The 25,655-nt window shown below is 34.0% G+C and overlaps 1 protein-coding gene across 2 annotated transcripts in view; it reads right to left on the bottom strand.

The window, feature by feature from the left end:
- SLC38A11 (solute carrier family 38 member 11) overlaps positions 1-25,655 on the bottom strand; it is a 68,775-nt gene that overhangs the window by 5,632 nt on the left and 37,488 nt on the right. For both annotated transcript variants that reach the window (XM_003763910.3, XM_031960556.1), the window contains 4 exons: positions 16,143-16,213; positions 15,388-15,549; positions 12,456-12,568; positions 6,703-6,834 (listed from right to left, as the gene is read on the bottom strand). In XM_003763910.3, coding sequence (XP_003763958.1) covers positions 6,703-6,834; positions 12,456-12,568; positions 15,388-15,549; positions 16,143-16,213 — 478 coding nt within the window. The remainder of the gene's footprint in view (positions 1-6,702; positions 6,835-12,455; positions 12,569-15,387; positions 15,550-16,142; positions 16,214-25,655) is intronic.

The raw sequence follows: 25,655 nt of genomic DNA, 5'->3' as shown, positions 1-25,655 counted from the left end.
CTCCTTTTTATAACCTGAAAACTTTTCATGAGCTGTTTACACTCTTCAGATCAACTAAAATGAAGAACAAAATCTTTATGCTATGCTCTTCAGATACCATGTAGTGTTAAATTTTAGAAAAAGAACACAATAGAAAACTACTACTATACTACCTGTGGGCCATGGTATGTGTGTATGTATGTATACACAATCTATATCTATCTTTTGTCCCTATCCCTCAAAAATCTGAGTTCTACAAGTAGGAAAAGTATAATGACTTAGTACGCCTCCCTCTTCTCCTTTTTTTGGAGATAATAAGAATTAAGTGATTTGTCCAAGGTCACAGAGCTATTAAGTAGCTGAGGCCACATTTGGACTCAGGTCCTCCTGACTCCAGGACCAGTGAGTGCTCTGTCATCCACTGTACCATCCAATTGCCTCCACTTAGTTCTTAAATATTTAATCATAGATTTTCTTATTTCGAATTAACCTAATATCTTTTGCTTTTCCCATTCATTTTTTGGTTGAGACTGAAAACAGAGGTATAATTATGAGAAAAGGGAAAAAGACTATTGTCTTACCATCTCATGCATGGGGTAGGGTGTGGAAACATTCAATTCTTTCCCTTCCTACTTTGGGGAATCATAGAGATGACAGCGTCACAGCACCAATGCAAGGACAGTGCTAGAATGGATTATCACTTCCTCTATTCTACCTCAATTAATCTAAACTAACTCAGCATTCCTTTACCACTTCCTCAGTCCAAGGATGGCCAGGATGCAAAATACCTTGTTGAATGTAATTTCTTTAGGATTAAAATAGTACTTTAAGCAAGAGGTTTAAAAAAGTGTGACAGGCTGAAGGAGCAATCATGTATTGTGAAGGAATACAAATAGAAATGCTGGTAAATGTTACTATGGTTTTATAAAATTTAGACTGTGTGTGTATCTCATTTGTGAGATTCGTAGTTTGCCACAGCTGCTCAGCAATGGTAATCAAACAAGTTTGCCAAAATACTACAGCTCTTTAGTGAAGATAACATTTTCCCTTTAAGGTTCTATTTTTATTTCCTTTCTAGGCACTTAAGCACAAATCCACTGTCACAGACTACTCACAGGTATCATTTTTCAATAAATTCAATAAATGAAAATTTTTAAACTTACACAATTTACAGAGAAAGGAATTAAGTTATATACTGCATACTTTGGAGCTCAAGCTGAAGAGGTAACCCTCATTTCAGAACAGTCTTATAAAAAGTTAAAATAACACTAATTCTTTTTAAAAAGCTAACTTTTCCTTCATTCCATGTACTAAGCTAAATGCTTTATAAATACTTTCTCATTTGATCCTTACAAAAACCCTGAAAAGTAAGTACTATGATTAAAACCATTTTTACAGTTGAAGAAACTGAGGCAAATAGATATTAAATGACTTGCCCAAAGAAGAACATAACTGGTTAATGTCTGAGGCCAGATTTGAATGCAGATCTTTCTGACTCCAATTCAGTTTTCTGTCCATTGTGTCTCTTAAAAGAAAACATATGTAGCTAGCCCTTTTAGTCTTCTACTATTCAATTTATCAAAACTATAAAATGTTTTTCTTGATTTTTTTTTAGGCATGAGACTTATTATTACCAATCATATCATAAAATCTTATTTAGGCCTGAGTACATATCTTAGACATCTTCTATCTTTACTGTTATCCCTATCAATCAGTGACCTCATTTCTGCCACTCATACTGACTGGCTTCCTGGTCACATTACAATATCAGCATACTATCTTAGTACATAAAAGCTGCCAATTTTTGGAGGATTTTAGATGTGAAAATATATTTCCGGTTTTATAGAAAAAGAGGTTCAGGAAAATAAAGAACTTGCTTTATGGTCAAAAGAACTAGAATATATTGATCTTGTAGCATTAGGAATGCCTGTTTGTTCTGAAGGAGAAACAGAAAGCTGTTTGACTGTTGTTCTTTGACTGTTGTTCAGTTATCTCCAACTATGATCCTATTTGGGGTTTGCTTGTTTGTTATGAAGGAGAAACAGAAAGCTGTTTGACTGTTGTTCAGTTATAACCAACTATGATCCTATTTGGGGTTTTCTTGGTGAAGACTCTGGGGCTTGTCATTTCCTTTTTCAGCTCATTTTACAAATGAGAAAACTGAGGCAGACAGGGTTAAGTGATTTGCCCAGGATCATACAGCTAGTAAATGCCTGAGGTAGAATTTGAGCTCATAGAAACATACTACATAGGGTATAATAGTGAGGAATTTCCTAAAAAATGTTCATTCCTCTTGTAACAATATTACAACAATTTAATGAAAAACAGATGAGCTCAAATGAGATTTTTATAAGACAATAAATAATTGATCCAAAAGTGACCATGTTGATCATTTACTATATAGATGATGAGATGCTTTCACTATTGTTCCCAATTGCTTTAAAGTTATTTGTGCTTTCCTGTGCCAGACATTTTCTTCTTGAAAAGATGCAGAAATAAATTTTGGACTGTATTTTTCTGAAGAATAGTAGAGAATTATCCATACTATGTGCTAATTTCTCCACTACTTTATATGAATATAAAGAGGAAACATAACATATGTCAAACTCTCCTCTCAAGATGTTTGCAGTTGAGTTGCATTGCCAACTTAGCAGAAAAGTCATCATGGATTTATTAAGTATTTACTATGAGTCAAGCAAAATACAAGACATAATATCAGAGGTAATCAAAGCTGGCATATAAAATGATACAGCAAGTGTTACGGAGAGGAGCAGGGATATAAATGTGTTTTGGGCACTGGTCCTCTGCTGATAGTAGTAACTTCTTCTTCAATATGGTGTGTCTTATCTCTTACTCTCTTGATTCCTATAGGTCTGTATTGAAATTATAAAGACAATGCTGCTAATGGATAGAAATGGTTCACCTTGTTGTTTTCCAATCTTTAAGGTATATTCTTGGGAGCATGCTATCTTATTGTGTCCCCAACTATTCATGTGTCACTCTGTCAGGTTGCTTTCATTCCATAGCTTGGAGATGCGATATGTGGCTTGTATGCTTTCTTCCTCTCTCTGAAGGTTCTCTGGGAACTGGAGAAAGTGATTTAATGTCTATCTGGTAAATCAAGGGGTCCTCATAAACTAGAACCCAGTATTTCTGTGTGTGTGTGTGTGTGTGTGTGTGTGCAACTGGAATTGAATGACTTGTCCAGAATAGCCTATGACAGAAAATCTACAAAAGGACTGGGATTGTTTAGCTTCCCCCACATGGGATGGGGAAAGACTTTATAGGGCTGTTGTGTAGAAGGGGGATTAGATTTATGCTACTTGGTTTCAGAAAGTGGAAATGGGAAGAGTGGGTAGAAGTTGCAGAGAAAGATCATTGGGATATTGAGGGATCCAGATGGAAGGATCATAGAATAATATATTTAAAGCTTGAAAAGAGTTTACAGGTCATCAAATTCAATCTCTTCATCTTAAAGAGAAAGAAATTGAGTAACAAAGAAGTTAGGGACTTGCTTAATATCATCCAGCCAGTGGCTGAGATGGAATTTGAATCTAAGTTTTCCTGACTCCAAGTCCAGTGTTCTAATGACTATATTATCCTACATTCTTAAAAGAAATAACAGCAACAACAACAAAAACAACCACCCTAGGAATAGATCTGAGAACTTCTAGTCCAATACCTTCTTTTTTTGGGGGGAAGGGGGGAAATTTGAAAATTAAGTGATTTATTTTCCCAAGATCATATAAGCTGAAAATGCCAGAGACAGGGTTTAAATCCAGGCCTTTTGACCACAGAGTTAACGCTCTTTCCATTATACCAAAAAGTCAGGTCAAAAAAGTAGCACTATCCAAAAATGGCATAGGCTCTTTGAGGAGGCAGTAGGTTTCCTCATGACTTGTTTTCAAACAGAAAATAGAGAACCACTAGTCCAAGGTATCAAAAAACAGGGTTTTTTAAATTCTTTCCACTTGCAACCTCTTTTGGACCAAGAAATTTTTACATGACTCAGGGTATACAAATCAAATTGGTATTGGTATACAAATCAAATATTTACTGATAATCATTCGTTGCCTTCAAATTCAGTTACAAGACTCCATATGGGGCTGTGAACCACAGTTTAAGAAGCTGGGTCATAAAGGATATTCCTGTTTTAGTCTGAGTTAGCTGAGATCAGCATCTGAGGTCAACCCAATTCTGAAATTCTTGATTTCCCTACCTATAAAAGGTTTTGAACTTGATAGTATAAAACAAGTACACATTTATATGGGCAAAAGAGATTAAAAGGGTGATATGAATTCAAAAAAGGATGATAGGAATTTTGCAAGGATTACAGTAGCCAATCTGATTTCAAAGAGGAAGACTGAACTTGAAGCAGATCTTGAAGCAGGAATGTAATTTGGATCTATAGTGGGAGGAGAAGCAACATTCCAACCTGAGTAAAGGTTCAATGATAAGGCATATCTCTGGCACAGGGAGGAGACTAGAATTAGATAGGTGGAACATAGGATTTCTGCAGTCTCTTATCTCTGCAGGTTGGACACATCCACTTAGATGTGATTTCTGGTCCTTCAAACCCAATATGTATAAAATTGAATTTAGCAGGTTATCTATCCTTTCTCCTGACTTTCTTATTTCCACAGAGGAAATCAACTACTACCTACGCCACCCAGATTTACAACTTGGGAGACATTTGTATTTCTTCTGTCAAAGTCACTGTCAAGTCTTTTGGATTCAAACTCCATAACATTTTTCTCTGTTACTTCATCTCTTTACTCATATTACCAATACACACATTCATGCTCTTGTTACTTTATCATTTCAATACCTGTACTAGTTTAACAGTTCTTAAATTGTTCTCCTTCCCTTTAGGCTCTCTGTCCAGTCTATCTTTCATAGCTGCCAAAAGAAATTTTCTAAAGCATAAGTGGGACTATGCTATTGTCCTGAAAAGTTTTCATCAGATCACTATTGTCTCTAGGATAATAAGCAAACTCATTAGCTTAGCATTTCTTTTCATATTATTCCTCATATTCTCTTTATTATGGTCAGACCGGACTACTAGTTGGTCCTCAAATTCTGATTTTCATTTTCTGCTATCATGAATTTGAAAAGAATAATCTTTTATGGCCAGTACATCTTACTCTAATGATTTTTTTTTTTTTGGTGATTTTTTTACCCCAGAGGGGATACAATGAAAAATACCACCATACATAAATATTACAAATACCTAACATCATAGTGTACTATTGCTTGTGAATAATAGCTCACATTTCAACAATGCTTTGTTGTTGAAATTAGAATTTAAGTATCTTGAGGGCAGGAACCCTTTCATTTGTTTTTTTTCTTTGTACTCTAGAGTCTAACATATTGTCTGGAACACAGGTGGCATCTCTTAAATACAAAATAAATAATGAAATAATGTTTTCCAGATTTCAAATCTTCATCCAATTCTTACCTTAGTATCAGCTCTCTGATTCTCCCCTGTTATTTGAATTTCTTTCCTCATAAAATTTTCATAGAAATTTTGTCTGATCTCTCCTTTGTTCTCTTCACTTATATCATACTTATATCCTTATATCATACCTATCTGTATACTTGTGATATTCTCAGGACATGTAAACAACTCTGGAGAAGGGAATGTTTTCTTTTGCTTTTGTTTTAGGCACTGGGCATATGATGTGGTTTGAAATGGATTATAATTGAGGGATTTAACTTTAATGGAGTATGAAATAGGATTTTTGATAGTAGAGTGACATAAAAAATAGTGATTAAGAAAGATTAGAACGATAGTAGCAATATTGATTGGATTATAGAGGAGAATAACCTGGGATCCAGAATAGCTAGAAGATTTTTCTTAAAACAATCCAGAAACATGGTGGTTGGGATCTTGAATAAATCAAATTTATATACTGTTTCTAGATTTATAAAGAAAGAGAAGTTTTGTAGGAAAAATGTTCAAGGCTTGATGACATAATAGATAGATAATTATCTTTTACATACATGGCAATTAATATATCAACAAGCATTCTATTAAGTACTCATGATTAAGTATCCAGGAACTGGGGATGCAGAGAAAAAAAGAAAACAGTTCTTACCCTCAAGGAGCTTACATTCTACAATACATATATAAAAGTATTAGTTTGGAAAGGTAGATTAGGATCAAGTTATAAAAGCCTTTAAAAATAAACAAAGAGGCTTCTCTTTGGTCCTATAGGCAAGACAGAAACATTGGCATCTACTGGATAAGGGAAAGACATTATCAGATGTGTAACTTTTGGAAAATTCCTTTGGTAACTTTGTGGAGGACACCTTGGAGAAAAGAGAGAGAGATGAGGTAAGGAAATAAATGTAGAGACTATTGCAAAAGTCCAGCTTACAGGGAACAAGGATCTGAACTAGGATAGAATCTGTGCAAGCAGAAAAATTGTTATAGAGGTAAAACGATATAATTTGGCAACTGACTGGATATGAGGGATAAGTGACTTTCTCTGAATATGTTTTTGCTTGGTATAGAAAATTCAAAATCTGTCAGATTACACTTTAATAGCATATAGGAAGCACTTTGAATATTATACATCATTAATCATGGAATCAATATATATTTCAGAATGTGTTTTATTGCAGCTTGAAAACATATCTAAAGTATAACACATCCTTTGCTGAATGTAAACCTGCTCTGTTTTTCAGAATGGAAAACAGAAATAATTTAATTATACTTACATTGAACTCCAGAACGATCCCAAAGCAATCAACCAGCAGTGACACTAGTGTGACTATAATAATGATGAGTGTTGTCACCATAACATGGGAAATTTTTGAAAGATTCCCACCAAAGAAAACATTGGCAATTACCTGTCAAAAAAGATAAGATTTAGAAAATTGAGAATCCATTTCATGTCAATGTATTTTTTCTTTATACACAGTTTTTTTTTTTTGACATGTTACTTTCTAACAAATAATACTTTCCTGTAATAACTTACTAGAAAAATTGAATTGTATATAAATGTTGGATAGAATTTTTTTTTGTGCTAAATACTAGACACTATATATAGATTTCACAACTTTGCTCAGTGATCCATTGCTTCTTTTTTTTCATCTTGCAGTTTAAGACTGTTCTCTCTTGTCCTTTTTTCAGTAAGAATAGAGAGGAACTGATTATCATTCTATGGAGAATAATTAACTCAACCAACAAGCTTTTTTATTGATCACAATATTTATGCCACACTCTGTTAGTCAGTGTGGGGAATGCAAAAGATGTATAAAGTATGAAATCCTTGCTCTTAAGAGTTCACAATTAATACTGGAAAATAAAGTGAAGCATGTGAAATAACATTTAAATGCTAAAATGGTTAGCACAGTATCTGTCCATAAGAGGAACTTATTGTTATTTGACTGAATGACTGATTCTCTGGTACATATTACATGGGTAGAGTTCTTAGAATAAGAGATTTTGCAATTTCAAAGAAACCTTCAAAGTAACTAAGTCCCTTACTATACAGAAATATCTGCTATAAGCAAATGGTTATGCAGGCTCTTCTTAAGTACTTCAAGTGACCAGAAAGCTTACCATCTAATAAAACTGTGTCAATTAGAGTAGTCACAAAAATCTTTGTATAAAGAAGTCGAACTTGAGCTCATATTTAAGTGAAGGGGCTAAAGTGTTGTTGAAGGGCATTCAAGGAAGATAAGAAGAGCATGAAAAAAGTCATGGAGTCACAAATGCCCATGCTATATGAACAATGTATAGAGGAGACAAAAAGAGGTCAGAGTGAATGAAGTGCAAGGCTCATAGAAGGTTGCGTCTTAAAACTAGTTAATTCTTAGAGTTGAAAGGCATCATTTAGTTAGAAAATCATTTAGAGATTTTGATCTAATTATCATTAATCCAGATTGTTAGAAATTATCTAATCCAACTTCCTTACTTTACAAACTTTAAAAAAATTTTTTAATAGCTTTTTATTTACAAATTATATGCATGGGTAATTTTACAGCATTGACAATTGCCAAACCTTTTGTTCAATTTTTCCCCTCCTTCCTCCCACTTCCTCCCCTAGATGGCAGGATGACCAATACATGTTAAATATATTAAAGTATAAGTTAAATACAATATATGTATACATGTCCAAACAGTTATTTTGCTGTGTAAAAAGAGTCAGACTTTGAAATAGTTTACAATTAGCCTGTGAAGGAAATAAAAAATGCAGGTTGATAAAAATAGAGGGATTGGGAATTCTATGTAATGGTTCTTAGTCATTTCCCAGAGTTCTTTAGTTGGGTGTAGCTGGTTCAGTTCATTACTGCTCCACTGGAAATGATTCGGTTGATCTCATTGCTGAGGATGGCCAGGTCCATCAGAATTGATCATCATATAGTATTGTTGTTGAAGTATATAATAATCTCCTGGCCCTCCTCGTTTTACTTAGCATCAGTTCATGTAAGTCTCTCCAAGCCTTTCTGAAATCATCCTGTTGGTCATTTCTTACCAAACAATAATATTCCATAACATACATATACCACAATTTATTCAGCCATTCTCCAAGAGGGGCATCCACTCAGTTTCCAGTTTCTGGCCACTACAAGGAGGGCTGCCACAAACATTGTTGCACATACAGGCCCCTTTCCCTTCTTTAAAATCTCTTTGGGATATAAGCCCAGTAGTAACACTGTTGGATCAAAGGGTATGCACAGTTTGATAGCTTTTTGAGCATAATTCTAAATTGCTCTCCATAATGGCTGGATGTATTCACAATTCCACCAATGTATCAATGTCCCAGTTTTCCCACATCCCCTCCAACATTCCTCATTATCTTTCCCCGTCATTCTAGCCAGTCTGACAGGTGTGTAGTGGTATCTCAGAGTTGTCTTAATTTGCATTTTTCTGATTAATAATGACTTGGAGCATCTTTTCATATGGCTAGAAATAGTTTCAATTTCTTTGTCTGAGAATTGTACAGACATTTTTTAAACTCATTAGGCTTTCTTTTAATGCCCATCTCAATCTCATCACTAACTATTTTTTTTTGAACCATATTTCCTATTACTCCCCTTCACGTAGGCAGAGGTACAGTCAGGCCAGACAGTAGTCTACTAATTATTTTTCTAAGCTTATCTATTTGTGCTTTCATATAGGCTTTCCCTTATTCTTCAAATGTGTTCCCTCTGTACTTATATTTAGAATCCTTAGCTTACTTTGGAGCTCAGGTAAAGTTTAACCTACTTATTGGTATAATTTCTCTTCTCAAATTAGCTAGCATTTACTTCTCTATTTATTTCTTGCATCCCATTAAGTAGCATATAATGTTCTGGAGGGACTGTTATTTTTTCTTTGTGTGTACAAGACCTAACATAGTGTTTTATGGAAGGTACATAATAAAGTTTTGCTAAATTGAATAAATAAAAAACAAGAATGATGAAATATTTAGAATATTAAATTCATTCTATAATTGAAATTCTATTGCTTGAAAGATGCAAATAATTTTTTCTATGTTATCTAGATAAGTCATTTCTCCCAAATGATATAATATAGCATGATCTCATAGATATGAAATTAATTTCAAATTCTGTCTCTTATGTACACTGATTAAACGTCTCTGGGAAAGTCACAGTCTCTCAGTAATTCAGGTAATTGTTTAGGATTCTAAGTTACATGTGGGTTTCCAACTTGCACCAGTGTAAATGGTATTTTCTATACCATGAGTTCCCCAAGTAGATGAAGTCATAGGTCTGTCCCAAACTAAACCAAACAAAAAACCAACATAATGCCTTAACCCAATTAAAATACACATCCTTGAAAGGTCTTGACAAAATAATTATACCGATAGAAAGTTCAACATTCTAACAGTGGTAAAGGAGTTATTTTAAGACTGATGGACATTTAAGCAACCCTCAAATAATACCCTGTATGCTCTTTACTCTACCTCTGAATAATCCTTGTTGAGCTCATGCCATGGTGTGTGTGTATGTGTGTGTATGTGTGTGTGTGTGTTTGTGTGTGTGTTTGAGTATTTGTATTTGCTTATGTATGCATGAAAGTGAGAATAAAAAGAAAGAGAAAAGATGAAAAAAAAAAGATATCTTTTATTTAATCACTATTTTCATTGCAAAGTTTTTAATTTAATTACTCTTCCAGGGCATGGCACTTAGAAACAGAAAAAACAACAACCCAGTTCTAAATACTGCAAAATGCAAACCTAATTTGAACAGTTAATACCTAGCACCCACAGTTAAATAAGGTGTGTAGATTGCATCAGTTCTGTTCTGAAAACTAGATTTGGACTTGAGTTAGAGTTGGAAAAGAAATAAAACAGGAGATTCCTATTCCTTCATTCCTTAAATCAAAGTCAATCCTTAGATTTTTCCTCTTCTACCATAGGAGCAAGAACTCACACTTAAGCCTCTGAGTTGGAGTATTCACAATCTCACAAAAAGGCCACTTATTAGTACATATAAAGAATGAAATCTGCAAAATCAATTATTTTAGAAATCAGTTCAGAATTATCTGCAAAAAAGTCCTTAAAATGAGCATACCCACTGATCTATTAATATATCTCCTAGATCTAAATCTCAAAGAGATCAAAGAAATAAGAAAAGTTACTTATATATACAAAATGTTTAGGGCAACTCTTTTTTTGAAGACAAAGAACTGAAAACTAAGTAAGATAATTCCCATCATCTGGAAAATGGCTCAACAAATTAAATTGTATGACTATAAAGTAATACTATAGTGCTGTAAAAAATGATGAAAAGGAGGGTTCAGAAAATCCTGTATAAACTGATGCAAGATGAAGTAAGATTACCCAGGAGAACAAATATACAATAACACAACATTATTATAAAGACAAGCAACTTTGAAAGATAATGTCTGGTCAATGCAATGATTATAATTCTGGAAGATCTATGGTGCCCATCTCCTGATAGAGATAAGATAAGATTCAGGATAAAAAATGAGACTACCATTTTTGGACATGGAAAATAGAGATGCTTATTTTGTTTTACTCTACCTTTTTGTTACAAGGATTTTCTTTATTTTAAGATGGGAGTGAAGAGTAAAAAGGAGAGAATATTTAATTGGAAAAGAAAATAAAACAAAAAAAGTATAAGTACTGTTTTGAATAACATATTTAAGATGTTTCTGGTCCATGATTGCAGTATTTGAGTACCTGCCTAAAAAAATAACATGATATAGTGGAAAGAGAGTCACACTTTTCTCTCAAATTGTACTTCTTGTACATATATGATCCTACGTAAGTTGCCAATCTACACAGTTTGGGGGCGTTTCCATACCTAGAATATCCTCTTTTAAAAAAATCATAGATCTGAACCAAACCCCTCCACCTCTCCCCTAAAATATCTTCTTGCTTTCTAGAGCATGTTAAGTGGGACATTCTGCTTAATCTTCAAACTGTTCACTTAAAATATTAAATCTATTCACCCTAGACTGTGTAAATAGTCTCTAGGAATAGGCTCCTAATTCTAAGGGCCTTCTTAGTGTGACTTTTGAAAAGCTCACTGTGAATCAGTTATATTAAACTAAAAATGAATGCAATAGGATTTTTAATGGACAGCATGATGGACCATCTGAAAGCCACACTTCCCTACTTTTGTATTGTAAGAATCAAAACACTTATTTTACTCCCTCCCTTCCCATCTTCATGTAGATCTCCTTTAATTTTTCAAATCCAATTGGATGGGATTTCATAATGGTTGCCCCAGAGATTAACTAAGGAGATATTAATGAAATGTAAAATTATATGCATCTGTATAAGGGCAGAACTAAAGGTTTAAATTTAAAATTTAGGGATTCAAGAAAGAATAAAATATTCACACACATACTCACACATAATTTTATTGAGGGGATTCTGTCCCATGATACTTCTGTGTTTAAATAGAGTTGACTGTGGGGAAAGAAAAATCTAAGTAGCAAAAATTATGAAAAAAAGTTTGGATACGGGTTTATTTTTTACAATTCACTTAGTCTGTATCAAATGCCAGGAAAAACCATGGAATGCACTTATATAAATATTTGACCTTATGTTAATATAAACTCAAGTCTAACCAAGATTTACAAATTCTGTTTGTGAAAATTTCTCATAAATCTCTGAATGGGCAGCTCTATTGGATGGTTAGTAGAATGAATACTGCTCAGAAAGTGTCAAGTCTAGTTCTAATTCTGTTACTAATTAGCCTTGGAAAAGCTATTTAACCTTTCATTTTTTAGGATCTTTATATATGAAATAACAAAGGGGGCTGAGATGATTTTAAGGGCTCTTTCAGGTCTAGAATTTCAAAAATGATAACTTTTCCTTAAATTTTTTTACTGAGTAGTTAAAAGAAAATGTGAGTGGTAAATGTGAAAAATGTGAGTGGTAAAACCTGTCTTAAATGCATATATTTACAAAATTTATTCTAATATCAAGTCAGAAAAGAAATTACATATGCAAAACTGATATTTGGAAAATGAATTGAATGCTCACCTCTCTGGTCACAAAACATTCAATTGGATAAGTCAAAATGACAGTGATTCCATAACAAAATCGACCAAAGTTAATTAGGTCATCATTTATGCAATAATTTTCAAACAAATCTCCTGGGGAATAACATAAAATTGAAGCATTTAATAACTCAATAAATCTAAGAAAATTTGTATAAACTGACACAAACAAATAGAACCAGAAGAATAATTTACCAGAACCTCAATATCGTAATAAATTAACAATTTTGGAAGACTTAACAATTCTGATGCAATGATCTACATGATTCTAGAGGCAGTGGTAATCAAGAATAATGTCCACCTCATGACAGAAGGTGAGACACATATTTTTGGATATGGTCAAAGTAGGAATTTGTTTTGCTTTACTATACTTATTCTTATAAATTCTCCCTGCCCCTAGTGGGGTAGGGAAGATAGGAGGTGGAAAAATGCCTGATAATTGAGAAAATAAAAATATAATTTTTCTAATCAGTATGATATTACCTAAAACTTCAAGTTTCAGTTTTTTAAAAAATCATTTGGAACAAACATGAGATCTTGTCCAGTTTCAGAGGTCTAAGCAAAAACATAGCTAACTTATTTACTGAGACACAAATTATTATTCCACTTCAGAGTTATCAGGAGGATAGTCTTATCTTGTTCTCACCATTCATTTTTGGTGGCCTAACTATAAATTACTTTTGAAAGCTGTCTTGGAGGTGTTTTTTGACTGCTTTCAATAATTTTCCTTTGACTTAGGAGCTCTGGATTTGGGGAGCTCTGGATTTTGGCTATGACATTCCGTGAAGTTTCATTTTGGGTTTTCTTTCAAGAGATGATTGGTGGGTTCCTTGATTGATACAAGGACTCATTATACCTCCAGAAGTTCAATGATGAAGGATGCTGCCCACCTCCTAACAAAGAGGTGACAGATTAAACATGCAACATGAAAAACATTTAAAGTCAATGTGAGAATTTATTTTGCTGGACAGGGCATATTTGTTCTAAGGGTTGCTTTAGTTTTTTTCTCTGGGGAAGGAAAGAAAATAAATTTTTGCTAATTAAAAATAAATATTAATTTAAATAGAGAAAAAACAATATTGGAGAACTCTGGAATTAACTTAACAAAATATCCTTATATTCTTTACTTCTCATTATTCAATTAATAATAGAAGGAAAAATTTTGGGTTAAAATGAACAAGTTTTCCTTTGAAGTGTTATTCTCAGAACAAGGATAGCCCTCAAAGGAAGAGGAGAGATGGACATCTGGAGACCTGCATTTCCTGAATACTACATTACAAGATCTAAGCACAGTCTCTGTACCATGGGGAGGAATTTCAGACATTATAATTATGTTAACAACAACAAAAAAAGATACAAGCTTCCACAGACAACATTATATGGAATTAGTACAAAGAAAAGTGACAGAATAGATATATTATACCTTAAAAAAAAAATATTATACCTTAGTGACTATATATTTCCATCAAAACAGGCCTTTTCAAGAGACAGCATTATCACCTCTAAAGAATTTAGAGAAGAGGATGCAGAGGAAAAGGCAGGAAAGGGGAGGGGAATGATAAAAGAATAGTTATTTAGGGCCTGTTCTTTTAAGCCTAAAATGTTTTTCCTGCTTTTAAATGAGTTGGCCACCTTGTTTTAATCAGCCCAGATGGAAAACTAGATTAAAATCACATACTCTATTTAGCTATTCCAAGAGGAAAAGAAGGGAAAACAACCTCTGAATTTTTTCTTTTAAATGTCAATCCCATTAAGAATATAATGTATGATTCCTTTAATTCCTGTCATAATATCTTCCATCAGCTATTGAAAAGCTTTCATGGGGCTGGGGGGATTGATTAGAGTAGCTCTATTTGGCCTTGGAGGACAGAACCATAATCTATGGAGTTAAGATGTCCTTTGAGTTCCTTTCCCATTCTGAAATTTAGTGATTCTGGGATCTTAAACATACTTTTAGTAGCATTCTTGGTGGGTGCCAGGGGAACTATAGTTTAAACATACTGATGAAGGTGCTGATGCCAGATGAGACTATCATAGTTGAATCACAAATAAAATTTAGTTGGTGCTTTTTGATGATATATTTATTATCCTTCTATTTAACTTTTATTCTTTATTTTTGTGAAGTTAGTAGAAAGAAAGCTGGCCTCAAAGCCAGAAGGAACTGAGTTCAAATCACACCTTTGACACATACTGGCTATGTAACTAGGGGCAAGTCATTTAACCTCTTAGTTTCTATGAAATTCTCTATGATTTTGAGTTGTTGCAAAAATGCTCACTTGTACTGATGGGGTTTTCTCATCAGGGAGTTCCCTACTAGCAATGAAATCACAGGCCCATGAAAAACTAAGGAGTTGATTTTTATCCATTGGTAATGGCAGCCACTTAAGGTTTTTGAGCAAGGAACTGACATGAAGATAACTGGATTGTAAAAAGATTAATCCCACCATGTGCGGCATGAATTGGAGGTAAGGTCCCACCATGGTCAGAGGAGCTGGCTAAGAAGCTAGCCATGAAATAAGTGTGTTCTTAACTATGGGGATAAAGCCAAGGTGATGGAAAAGAGTGCACAAAGATGCTGAGGAAAGAAAAAGCCACAGGCCTTAGCGACTAAATGGGGGATGTGGGAGGTTTCAAAGAGTCATTCATTATTGGAGAGTAATGAAACCAGTGAGGAAAATGTGCAAAGCAGCCAGAAGAGGTAGATTTGTGAGGAAATAGGATGAGTTTAGTGTTAGGTTGAGTTTAGGCCACATGGTATAGGCTACCAGCATGAAGGAGTTAACACTTATTTCTCTAAAACAAGGAGGGAAGGAGAGGATGTACACAGAGATATGTGAAAGGTTAAATTAAAAATGAGAAAATGTTAAATGCTGCTAGAAAAACAATGAAATATAAACTTGAATTTCTCACTATACCTTGTGTGTAGCCAGTAAATGTCAAGTAACCAGAGGTCGCAAATAGCACACTGGTAAATACAGAAATCACCATTGACACATGAATGACCTGAGACCATTTAGCCACTGTGGGTTCCTCCAGGGAACTATAAACTAAGAAGCTGTTATGGTGGCAGATGAATGCTATAATAGAAAATAATGAGAGCATTATTAAAACACACTCTACATTTGACCCAGGTTCTCCTCTTTATTCCAGAAAAGACAGATAATCATAGAGTTAAAGTCTAAATCTACTAATTATAAGTAGCCAGTGAAACTCTCTTTTATACTTATAGGAACAAAGAGCCCCCTACTCACACCAGGTGTCTGTGTGTACTCTTATGATATCTCTGATAACATCTATACTCTGATGAAAAGATGGAAGTTCATACCTCTTCCTGTTAGTCTCCATGGATAATCTTGGGATACGAGTAGAATAATTTTAGAATACTATGCAACTAATAACATATATCACCAAAAACTTTGGAAGAACATCATGACTGTTGAATTTCCAAGCTAAGAAATTATCATAAAAGAATTATTGGGCTTGAAAGGGATTTATGTATAAATAGAAATTTTGGAAGTGAATAAGAAGAGTTAATGGATAATTTTTCTAGGGCTCAAACTTATTCACTTGCTGCAATAGGAAAGTTAAAGTACTAGATATCTAAAAAATGAATCAAAGTAATTTTACACTGTACCTATGGTTTGAACAAAGATCTGAGTTATTCACTTACCAAATGACATAATGCCGATTGCTTGAATTGCATTGTGTTTTGCAAAAACCCAGGCATCTTCTGTTCTTGATCTACAGGAAAAAAAGTTTTAATATTATAACTTTCATGATTAAAAGTGATAAAATATAAGATTATCAGAGATTGTTTGAAATGCTTCATAAGTTTAAATTCTGTCTTGCCAAACCAATATGTAAAAAAGAACTCCCTCTTTCCTAATTAACTGCAAAAATAAACAAAATACAGAGAAGAAAGGTGAGATTAGAGGAAATTTTAATTATTTTGTTCCTTCCAACCTCCATTTTCCACAGTAGGACAATAATATGTAAGCAGGCTTTATACTTGTGTGAGAAGTACTGTTTCCATGTCTTTTTATATTATTGGGGACAGGGAGGGGACAGAGTAAGGGAATGAGCATTTATTAAATGCCTACTGTATGTCAAGTACTGTGCTAAACACTTTACAAATGTTATCATATTTGATATTATCATGGATGGATGGTCAATAGAAAACATGGTCCTTTTTCCTCTATGATTTTTTTTTTTTGTCTACCCTCAGGTCATGTTGACAAGTTAGCCCTACATAGATCCAAAAGACCTTGCCTATCCTTAAATATAAGATTGTAGATTTAGAACTCCAAGGGATATTGGAAGTAATCTAGTTCAACTCCCCCATTTTATAGATGAGGAAAACAGGGACCAGAAAGACAAAATGATTTTTGCCAAGAGTCATACTGATAAGTGTAGGAGATGGGGGAAAAGGAAGACAGAAAGGAAAAAAAGGTGGGGAGGGGAGAGACAGAAGCAGAGAAGATTTGAACCCAGATCCTCTGAATCCAAGACTAGTGCTGTTCAATCATATCGCAAAACGTCTGTGGTTCCTGGAATCTCTACCCCTGGACTTACCCATTAAGGGAAGTCTTAATTTTAAATGGATTAAGGCATTATGTAGGGTTGGCTAGGCAGATAGCCAAGGGAGCAAATAATAGTAACTAGTTAACACTTTTAATAGATTACTTTATCTGATTAATCCATTACCATCTAAATTCTCCTTACTGAGAGAGCCAGGTTCTACAAGAATGGGCCACAATATAAATAAGTTTTGCTGGAGGGGAGAAGTAACAAAAAGATTGGATCCTAAATTGAAACCTGGGAAAGGCAGCCTTTAATGAGGTTCCCCAGTAATTAGGGCCTTGGACAGCATAAGGATGCTAGAAATGTTACTTTATATTTAGGGGTTCTTCACTTGGGGTCCACAAACTTGGTTTTTGTCGAATGTTTTAAGAAGTGTGTTTCAATAGAATTCATTTCCTTTGTAATCTTATGTATTTTAGTTTATGCATTTAAAAACATTCTGAAAGTAAGTCCATAGGCTTCATCAGACTTTGTAAGGAGTCTATGATAGAAAAAAAAAAAAGATTAAAACCAACTCCCTGACCTAAAGACATTAGTTTTGAAGAAAAAAAAAATCTATGTATAGTTATTCAATTGGATCCAATCAATAAGAATTTACTAAATGTCTCCCATATCTCATTCAAAGATTGCCATGAACTGTCAGACACTCAGATAAAAATAAGACAATTCCTGGACACTAGTGACTTACCTTTTAGTGATTATATATTTAAATTCAAATGGTTGTGATTTCAATATCGATTGTAGTTTATCTATGTCTGCCCATCTTGTGTAACAATTTTCCATGTCTTCCCATAATTTCACTACAGAAGAGCAACAAAACTTGGGTACAAAATACTGGATACCTTCCTTAATTGCTCTTAGCATTTCCAAGATATCTGTGGAGCACATGGGCTGTCTATGTTCTCTCTCCCTCTCTCACCATATTATCAGCTCATCTTTTTTGTTTTTATATATTATAGGACATAGGTTTATAGAATCATAAAATGTTAGACTTGGATGGTCATCTTGGAGATAATTTAATTTAGGGGTTATTAGTGTGAAAACTATTGACTTCACTTGCTTTAAAATGTTTTTAATTTTAAATGCATGAAGTAAAATATATAGGATTGCAATTTATGTTGATTGTTTATCAGAATATTCTTTTTAAAATAGGTTCATAGTTTCAGGTTAAAATCTCGATTTAGTCCAACTTATTCTTTTCATAGATGATAAAGTAGAGGCCCAGTTTCATGTTTATTTTTCATGATGGGGCTGGAGTAAAGCTAGGAAGCACTTCCTTCCGTGGGAGTTGGTGGAAATTCTTCTGGCCACCTTAATGGACCATGACTCCAGAAATGTGAGATAGCCAGCACAGATGCAGAAGAGCTTTAAAGAGAAGGAAGCTGGCTTGTCAGCCAGCTGCCTGCTGTGAATTAAACCTGCTCCAATTTCTTCAGTTCTTTGAGTGGGAGATGCTGCCACCTGCTGCCTCCATCGTTCCTGCTGCACTAAGAATGAACAAACTGCCATATCTGTCAATTTTCCTTATTAATGGGAATCAAAACACACACACACACACACACACACACACACACACACACACTATTTGTCACCATTCCTAATGACTCAGCATTGCCAGAACCAACTGACAATTGTAGAAACTCAAAAGACTGATAGATTTTCCAATGCTTTTAAAATAATTTTTCTCTATCAGCTGCTTTCATTTGAAATCTCTGCTTTTTCTAGGAAAAATTCTGACAAAAACCTATTTTTCAGAGCTTTGGACTTAAAAATTTGAATGCAGCTTTTCATTCTCCCCCTCTGTTTGATAATATCATCCAAAAATAATGAATACTTCCTTTTTCTGTTTCTATCCAATTTGAGCAAAAGCAGGGAAAGAGAAAGAGGGGGGCATGGGTAAAAGCAGATAAAATCCATAAGAAAGAAGTGGTGTCTGTTTTTCCCTCCAGCAGAACAAGTTTATAAGGAATTTTAAAGACATTATCTATTTTTTCATATAGTAGATACTCCATGTTTCCAGTAAATATTTAGCAAAGGCTCCTTTTACACCTTAGTATTCAGAATGGCTTTCTGGGTTCCTTTTGAATTAATCATTTGGCTTCATGTGATTTATTTAAAGTGGGTAGTGGATATGAAGCTTGCCAAATCATGGGAGACTTTCGTTAGTATCTCAGACACATAACTCAGGAAAGTAGTTATCCACTCTGTTAATATCAACTTGACAAATAGATGACTGTGTAGTATTCAGCAGGGGATGTGCCTGATTGGATGATCTCTTTTCTATAAACACCTGGGCATCCACAGCATTAGTTCTTCAAGCAAAACAGGTGTTTCTCTTCAGAAAATGCAATTACCTTGTTCTCTAGAAAAAGAATCTGCTAACTGTTCTTTAGCTTTTAGTACTTTTTAAAAAAATTTAATAGCCTTTTATTTACAGGTTATATGTATGGGTAACTTTACAGCATTGACAATTGCCAAACCTCTTGTTCCAATTTTTCACCTCTTACTCCCTACCCCCTCCCCCAGATGGCAGGATGACCAGTAGATGTTAAATATATTAAAATATAAATTAGATACACAATAAGTATACATGATCACTCTTTTTTGTGTCACACTATTGAATCTTCCTCTCATGTTACAAACAAATCAACACATTATTCTTCTCCAGTTTTTTTTTTCTTATTCAACTACCTGTTGATGATATCCCATGTGTCTTTTGGGGGTTTCTGAGGATGCATTATCACACCCATCTCCCCCCTTTTTTTTTGGCGGAGGCAATTGGGGTTAAGTGACTTGCCCAGGGTCAAACAGCCAAGAAGAGTTAAGTGCCTGAGGGCAGATTTGAACTCAGGTCCTGCTGATTTTAGGGCTGGTGCTCTATCCACTGCACCACCTCACTGCCCCCATCTCCCTTCTTTTCTACTTAGGATGAGGCTAGCTTGTCCAACTGTCTTTGAATGTCATTGATCAGTTTTCCAAATGTTGAGGAAAATTTGGGAGGGCAGAAGACTTGGGTTTTCGTTGGCTTTCAAACTTTCAGCAAAGAAAATCTCTTTACCCATCAGATAAGTGCCTTCTGTACAATGTGTGATCTTGAAGAATTTCCTGAGACATTATGAAGTTAAATGACTTGTCTAGGTTCATATGTATTAGAAAGTGAATTTGAATCTAGATTCTCCTAACATGCCATCTTGCCTCTCATGTATATTCATAATAAAAATCAAAAGGCATACTAAGGACTGTCATAAATTATTGTAGTTTGTGATGGATATTGTTACCACTTCTTCTTCTTCTTTTTAAATAGCATGGAAACAAAATTAGACCATAGGATCTGGAGCAAGATACTTATATTAAAATCCTCCTTCATTTTTCGTAGCTTTGTAGTCATAAAAAGCCACTTAATTTCTCATTATAATCTGCAAGATAGGGGCATGAATGCTTTTACTTCTTCCTTCCTAGGGCTATGGTGGAGAAAGCACTAGGCAAACCTGAAAGTGCTACAGAAATACATTTTTTATCATGTTATATCACTTCTTATGTGGAAGTCTTCATGATATTATGGCCTTTTTAATGCATTGTAGCAAAAATCATTGAGTTCATGCATTACTGGAAGAAGATAGTTCAGTGATGGGACAAGATGAGATTTAGTAGAGAGACAACTTGGGTTATAGACTGGTATATTAAAAACCTTTTGTTTCTTTGAAGCAGAGGATAGTCTCTATCATGCATGGAGAACTTATATTATGTCCAAAGTAATGGGCAAGAACTGCATGGGTAGGATGAGACAATATAGAAGATAATTTGTATCAGAGAAAGGAGCTATTTTTGTTCAGTCATTTCAATTGTGTCTGACTATGACCCTATCTGAGATTTTCTTGTCAAAGATACTGGAGTGATTTGCCATTTCTTTCTCTGGGTCTTTTTTTTTTTTTTTTTTTTTTTTTTTTTTTTACAGATGAGGAAACTGAAGCAAACTGGGTTAAGTGACTTGCTCAACGTCACCCAGCTAATAAGTGTCTGAGCCAGGTTTGAACTCAAGAAGATGAACCTTCATGACTTCAGGACTGATGCTCAATCTACTGTGCCACCCACACAAAAAACAAAAACACCAATTCAGTAGGGTAAGATCTATATGATCAGTGACTATTAGAACTATTGGATCTGTCAACTTGGTTTTATAGCAATCCCATCTGGCACAGAGAACCCTAGTCCTTCTCTGAGAGTCTGAAACTAAAATATCCCAAACCTTGGAATCTTCCCGTGCCTATCTATAAGTCAAATGCTTACATCCTCAGCCTTACAGCTAACCTGCTTCGTTGTATCACTCAAGTGGACCTGTTATTTATTTAGATGTTCCCTCTAATATCATATACTTTCATACCTGCTCATCAAGTGTTTCTTGTCCATGTTTTTCCATAATATAATATAATGTAAAAGGTTCAACCTATTTTCTTGGAGGAGCCTTTTTTTTAACTTCTTTTTTTTTCTCCTTAGGCAAATTGAGGTTAAGTGACTTGCCCCAGGGTCACACAGCCAGGACTTGTTAAGTGTCTGAGAACAGATTTGAACCCAGGTCCTAGTGACTTCAGGGCTGGTGCTCTAACCACTGCACCACCCAGCTGCCCCAAGAATTCTTTTTCTTTAGACTTTATTAGGATACTAATTAAGTATCAAACTGTCGTAACTGTAATCCTTCATTCTCACCATGTTATTTCTTAAGTATACATTTCTCTAATAATATCCATTACTCTAATTCTTCTTCAAAATTCTTTCTTCTCTATGTGTTACAAGTTGCTCACACCTATCATCCCTCTACATTTCCCTCTGTGTGACAGACTATAGTATTGAATGACTTGAAGCCATACACCAATATTATCAGTAGATTATTGCTATTAAAAAACTGAATCTTCGTTTCTTGGAGAATCAGGAGCCTTTAAAGAAGCTTTACAATACCCTAAGGGTAATCTACCCTGCTTTCCTTCTATTTAATTCTAGGCCCATTTCACTTATAGTATTTGTTATTCATACACATATGTGTGGGCTTGTACACATAGCCACATAGACCTGAGTAAGGTCAATACTGACATGTCCCATTTAAGCAACAGGCAATATTCATTCACTTGATTTTTGCTATGTGGATAGTTAAGCCAAATTCTTCCCTTGCCTTTACTTGTATTTCCCAAGAGAACCAGTAAATATATTTCCACTTAGACCCAATTTCCTTCTTCTCAAAGATGTCAAGATTGATATGATTTAGTTACTTTAGTAGTATGTTCACTCATTGATTTAAGAATTACACAGTTATCATATCAAGTCTAAAAAGAGATTCTTAACTTTATTTTCTATTTAACTATTATTTTATTATTTTTATTTATAATTTATTTTAATTATATATTTTAATCATTTATATATAATTATATATTTATATGTATTACAATTACATATTATATTATAATTATATGAATATATAACATAAATTATATATAAATAAATATATATTATATTTATAATATATAATATATATTATATATTTTGTAATTTATTTTTAATTTTATTTATAATAATTATTATTTATTTTATTTTTTATTTTCTATATTTTTATTTTCTATTATTTAACTATTATTCCACTCTGACACCATCATTGCAGAAGTGTGAGCTGCACAGCGCTGAAGACCATTTAAAATATTACTGTGGACAAAGATCCACTTTGTCCACAGCATCACTGTGTGGCTTACTGATGGCAAGTCTCTCCATACTTTATCTTGGAAAGCAGATTGCCTCTCTCTCTCTCTCTCTCTCTCTCTCTCTCTCTCTCTCTCTTTTTGCTAAGTCTACACTCAAAGTCTTTTTCAGAATGGTAGAATCCACCAGGATTTGTACTTTCTTTGCATAATCTTAGGAAACTGAGAATTATTATCACACCATAATATAGCTTTGCAGTAAGCAAATGGGAAGTTTGGTATGATAAATGCAGGATGTTGTTGTGAAAAAACTATTGAAATAGCTCTATAAATGTATAAACAAAAGATGGAGAATCTTAGGGAATCCTACAAATGAAGCTGATGAAAGAAAAGTTGTTCATTTTTAGCCCACTAATTTAAATGATAAACTATGAAAAAGTAATAAAACTATGAAAAAGTAATCTGTAATATAGGCCACCCTATTATTCTTTAGATAAAAAAAAAGTCTAATGTAAGTATCAATTGTTAATTATTGCTGTTCTGTCTTTACAACCTTTTAGCATGAATCAAAGAGTATACTATTACCACAGCAACAGTAGAGTTCACTTTAATTTCCTCAGATTTTACCCTAGGGCATGATAGTAAAAGACAATCCTTACACTTTATCATTGATTAAACTGACTGTTTTCTTTCAAAATTCAGTTCTCCAATACTTAATGTTCCTTTCCTGAAAAAAAGTCATAGGGTTACCCAGTTTTCTTGGTTTCTTTTAAGTGTGGCTCTTAAAATCTGTATTTGACATACATTTGGCAATCCCACTGCATATCCATGCCCTGCTCTTCTGCTTCAAGATCCTTTATGCATGAATATTGCTAATATATTGCTAATTGCTATAATTGCTATATTGCTAATCATTTCCTTGCTGTTGAATCAGTTTCCTCTTTAATGTTGCCATTGATGGACAAAGAGTGGCCAAAAAAGTTTGGGGAAATTATAGATCACAATCATCTATTATCTTAGAAAATTACAGATTTTAGACAAATACTTTATATATTAGTAATCTAGTTAAGAAATGGTAGTATCCCTAAGTGAAATTTAACAGACTGACTTTAAAAAGTAAAGATTCAAGTAGCTTGAGTTCTGAATTTAGAAGTCTTGGTTCTTTCTTTGTATCATCAGGAATATTTACAAAAGTTAGTATAGTTTTCCTGAAGGTTTGTAAGTTCTAGCTACAAAGAACTAGATTTATTAGTTTGTTATAAATTTGTTATCAGAAGATGAAATTTTATAAATGTAAATAAATAAAAGTAATATGGAAAAAGGGCTAGAGGATGCTTGGAGGCTTTTAGGATTTGTCACAGACCTGTATTACATTCAAGACACTCTTATTGTTTCAAAGTCTATGCAATTCATAATTTGTTACCAAAAGATGACATTTTATAAATATAAATAAAAGTAATACAAGAAGGGATAGAGGAAGTTTTTGGGATTTAACACAGAGATCAAAGTGTTCTGGGTTTACATACATGGTACTTCAATTGCTTCAGAGTCTTTTTAGATCAAAGCAAGGGGGTTATCCTAAACGGGAATGAAGAGAAAAAGAAAGAAATAACATCTCATCCCCTAAGATCAACACAAATAGAAACATGAACACACATACACACACGCTCACACACACACACACACACACACACCCATGCATGCATTTTGAGTCATAAATTTAAAAGGAAATTTTTTAGGGACAAGGAGAAAGTGCTTGGACTAAATTCATGGCAATTTTAACTAAAATTACTCATTTTGCACCCAGTACATCCAGTTCCAAAAGAGAACCATCTTATTTTGAACATCTTATATTTTGAGCAGTGATAAGGAAGAGGAGGGGCTGGAACTATGTGGCCTCTGAGGTTTCTTCCAGCTCTAGATCTAGCATCCTCAGATAGCTACAGTGATCACAGGCCTATGAAAACATGCTGCAGGGTCCTTCCTTATCATCAGAACATTTTGCCTCCACATCAGGAGATCAAACATTACATGTCTCCATGGCATTGTTCCAAATGTTTTCTACTAAATACAGACACCTTCCAAAGCACACAATCTCTACAGGGACTCTGTTATTGGCAAGAGAACACCATGCATTAACCTCTTTAACCAGACACATCCCTGGAGTTAAGTGCTTTGGCTGGTGTGTAAACAGAGCTCTCCATTTCCTGTCACATTACAAGCCATTAATGATACAGACAGAACTCTCCCCACTTGTGAACCCTTTCTCTTATCTGACTTTGCAATCACCATCTGCATCAGTTAACTACTTCCCACCTCCCCCATACTTCTTGCTTCATCTGTCCTAGACAATCAGTGTTTAGATGAACATTACAATTGTCCAGAAATGAATTTCTCTATAAAATTTAACTTATATTGCTTTACACCTAAGTTACTATTTTTGTGCTTCATTGTCCTCATCTCAACTTCATTTGGTTGTTGTCATTTTGTTTCTAAATCCAAGAATCAAAGTGGAAGAGGACATTAAAATATACAGAAAAACAGAACAAGGCTTACCCTACTTTATCCTGATGTCTTACTAACATGTCATTTTTACTTTCCTCTAAATCATGTAAAAAGCAAGGATAGTCATATAGCAACAATAATGCAAGTGCTCTTTTAAAGGAAAGGAGGGAATTAAATGTTGAGACTTTTACCACTACTAATGTCTAAACTTCTCTCCAGGACAAGACATTTTCTTCATTTTATGTTTAAAATAAGGAATTTCATGCTTACGTTGGAAACACATATAATAAAATAAAGCATTTCCCATGACTTTTTTTGATAACTAGATCACTTACAATACTTGATAATTAACTATTATAAAAAAGTACTTGAGGAAAGATTTAATGTAGATGAACATTCAAATAAAGCAAACCATT

This window comes from Sarcophilus harrisii, chromosome 3 (assembly GCF_902635505.1).
Source record: "Sarcophilus harrisii chromosome 3, mSarHar1.11, whole genome shotgun sequence".
NCBI lineage: Eukaryota > Metazoa > Chordata > Mammalia > Dasyuromorphia > Dasyuridae > Sarcophilus > Sarcophilus harrisii.
Note: the sequence above shows the minus strand (reverse complement) of the source record. Positions and strands in the feature narration are given on the sequence as shown.